Source organism: Phaseolus vulgaris, chromosome 7 (genome assembly GCF_000499845.2).
Source record: "Phaseolus vulgaris cultivar G19833 chromosome 7, P. vulgaris v2.0, whole genome shotgun sequence".
In the NCBI taxonomy this organism is placed as follows: Eukaryota; Viridiplantae; Streptophyta; class Magnoliopsida; order Fabales; family Fabaceae; genus Phaseolus; species Phaseolus vulgaris.
In genome coordinates this window covers 18,136,782-18,139,198 of record NC_023753.2, presented here as the reverse complement: position 1 = coordinate 18,139,198, position 2,417 = coordinate 18,136,782, and the positions used below count along the sequence as shown (strand labels likewise).

General features: G+C 42.6%; 1 protein-coding gene across 1 annotated transcript; it reads right to left on the bottom strand.

Annotated features, from left to right (window-relative positions):
* Positions 1 to 504: 504 nt before the first annotated feature.
* Positions 505 to 1,164, bottom strand: LOC137829183 (uncharacterized). The gene has a single exon (XM_068635979.1). The coding sequence runs from the start codon at positions 1,162 to 1,164 to the stop codon at positions 505 to 507; it is 660 nt and encodes a 219-aa protein (XP_068492080.1).
* Between the last annotated feature and the right edge of the window lie 1,253 nt (positions 1,165 to 2,417).

The following is a 2,417-nucleotide window of genomic DNA, read 5'->3' as shown; positions in this document are numbered from 1 at the left end:
GTCTTGAGCGACGTCAATGGCTGTAAAATCATCATCGGTGAATGTTATTGGGGGTATTCTGGGTCTAGTTTGGCGACATTTAACATGGGCTAACTGAATGGTTCGAAGATGTTTTTTCCTCGCGGAGTTAGAATATCCTCCTCCTCCAAAGCCCCCGGCTATTGAGTTGACATCTTCGTCTGGTACGCCGAGTGATATTGAGCCTGATATGGTATTGATGACTTTCCGCACTCGGCACCTGGTCCGATTGTTTCGTTTGGAACTCTCACTTCGCTGTCAGGTCTGCCGAGGGTGGTGGTCGTCCTGCCGAGGTCCATCCCCTCGACTCAATTGGTCGTTATAGTCTCTCGGGCCTCGAGATGATTGTCGGTCTCTCTGAGGAGACCGATGTACCACAACATCTATTTTGAGGAATATCTGGAAATGACCCGCCTGGACGAGTTCTTCGACTTTGTCCTTCAAAGTTTGACATCCTTCAGTTGTTTGGTCGTAGTTGCGATGGTATTAGCAATGTTTGGACGTATCAGTGTTTTGTGGGGTCTGTGACGACTTGAGGGTTGGGATGAGTTCAGCCTGTAATGCTTCATCTAGAATCCTTCCTCTTCGGACGGTGAGAGGTGTGTAACTGTTAAAACGGGGGTCGCGATTTTCTTTAAATCGGTCAACCCGCTTCGGTTCCAACCGGTTGCCCCTACCTTTCTCTTTCTTGCTTTCCTTACTTGTGGTTTCAGCCTGGTATGCTTTGTGGTAGTCGACATGCTCTTCTATCTGCATGAACTTTGTGGCTCGGGTTCTTAGTTCATCCATGTCTCTGACCGGTCTTTTGATTAAGTTTTCTGTGAACTTGCCCGGCTGGATGGCCCCAACTAGGTGATGCATGGCTATCTTGGGCATTAAATTTCTGATGCTCATGCATACCTTGCTGAATCGGTCCATGAATGCTCGTAAGGATTCACCTTTTTCCTGCTTCACGTTGAGGAGGGATAAGGAGGACGTGTGATGTGGTCGGCTGGTGGCATATTGCGTGATGAATTTCGTCGTCAGATCTTTGAAGCTTCCCACGGAACTTGTAGGAAGTTTGGTGAACCAGCCGAGGGGTCCTTCCTGGAGAGTGGTGGGGAATAACTTACACCACAGTGCCTTATCAGTTTTGTACAAGGTCATCTATGTTTTGAAGATGTTCAGGTGTTCGTCCGGATCGGTGAAGCCATCGTAAGGTTTGATGGTCAGTCCTTTCCACACTAGGGGGAGTGGAGCGTCGATTATCTCATATGTAAATGGGTGTCTCTTTGTTCTTCTTCCTTGACCGGGTCTAGGTCATTCCGGGAGGTATGGAGAGTTTGCGAACCTAGTGGTATGGTTCTGGATTGGTTGGTTTTAGGGTGCGGTGTTCGAGATTGCTCCTCTCGCTCGGGGCTTCCGATACGTCTTAGCAAGTGCGGGTACTCTTGTGCGGTGTTGGTCCTCGACATGGTCTGGAACCTCGCCTTCGTCGTCGTGGTCGTCGACGTCCTCCTCTCAACGCTGAGCGAGCGATCGTTCACGTCGCTTGGACATGTGTCGTCGCTGGTGCTCGCAACTGCTCAACAATTCACCAACGCATCTCTAACCCTATCCATTTTAAAATCCCGAAATCAAGTTTTCCCCAAATTCTCAACAACCTTCGATTTTTCGCCACCAATCTTCACGACACTATTAGTTTCTCTTGATTGCACTCTCGTTTTCTGCTTTCAATTTTGCGTTTTTTCAACTTACCACATTTTTTTCTGTTAGGTTTGCGTATTCTATCTAGTTCTTCGAGCGTTCAATATCGTTGGTTTGTATTCGTATTTTCGATTTGATGCAGAAGTATTTACAAAGTCCTACATTATCGCCTCTGAGAATTATTTACTTCATACTTAGACTAGTGTTGATACCTAGACGGTATTAACTCAACAAGACGGTCTATGAATAAAGTTAGAATTTCGATGACGGTAAGTAACTTAGTGCAACATGGGAAATTTCATTCAGAGGAATCAGCAAAGAAAAGAAAAACGGGTCAAGTTAGAGTTCTGATGATAACAAACTTCTTAAAAAAAATTCATACACTGAAATATGTTAATGATAGTATTAATATTTGTTTTATGTATATGTATTTCTAAAATCTTAGTTGACAACTAGACATGCAATATTTATGAAAGAATTAATTAAAACAATTTATCCCTCTATTATTGTGTTTTTCTTATCTTTTCTTTTCTTTTTATAAAAGTTTTCCTGCAAAAACACGTTATATTTGTTCTAATTTATTATACATACTTTCAAACAGAAATGTTTTCCTACCTTTTCACCATCCTTATATTTGTAAAAATATTTATACCTTAGGTTTCTGTCTATATAAAAATTATAATTTTTCAATAATTTAAAGTTTTTTCTTTTAT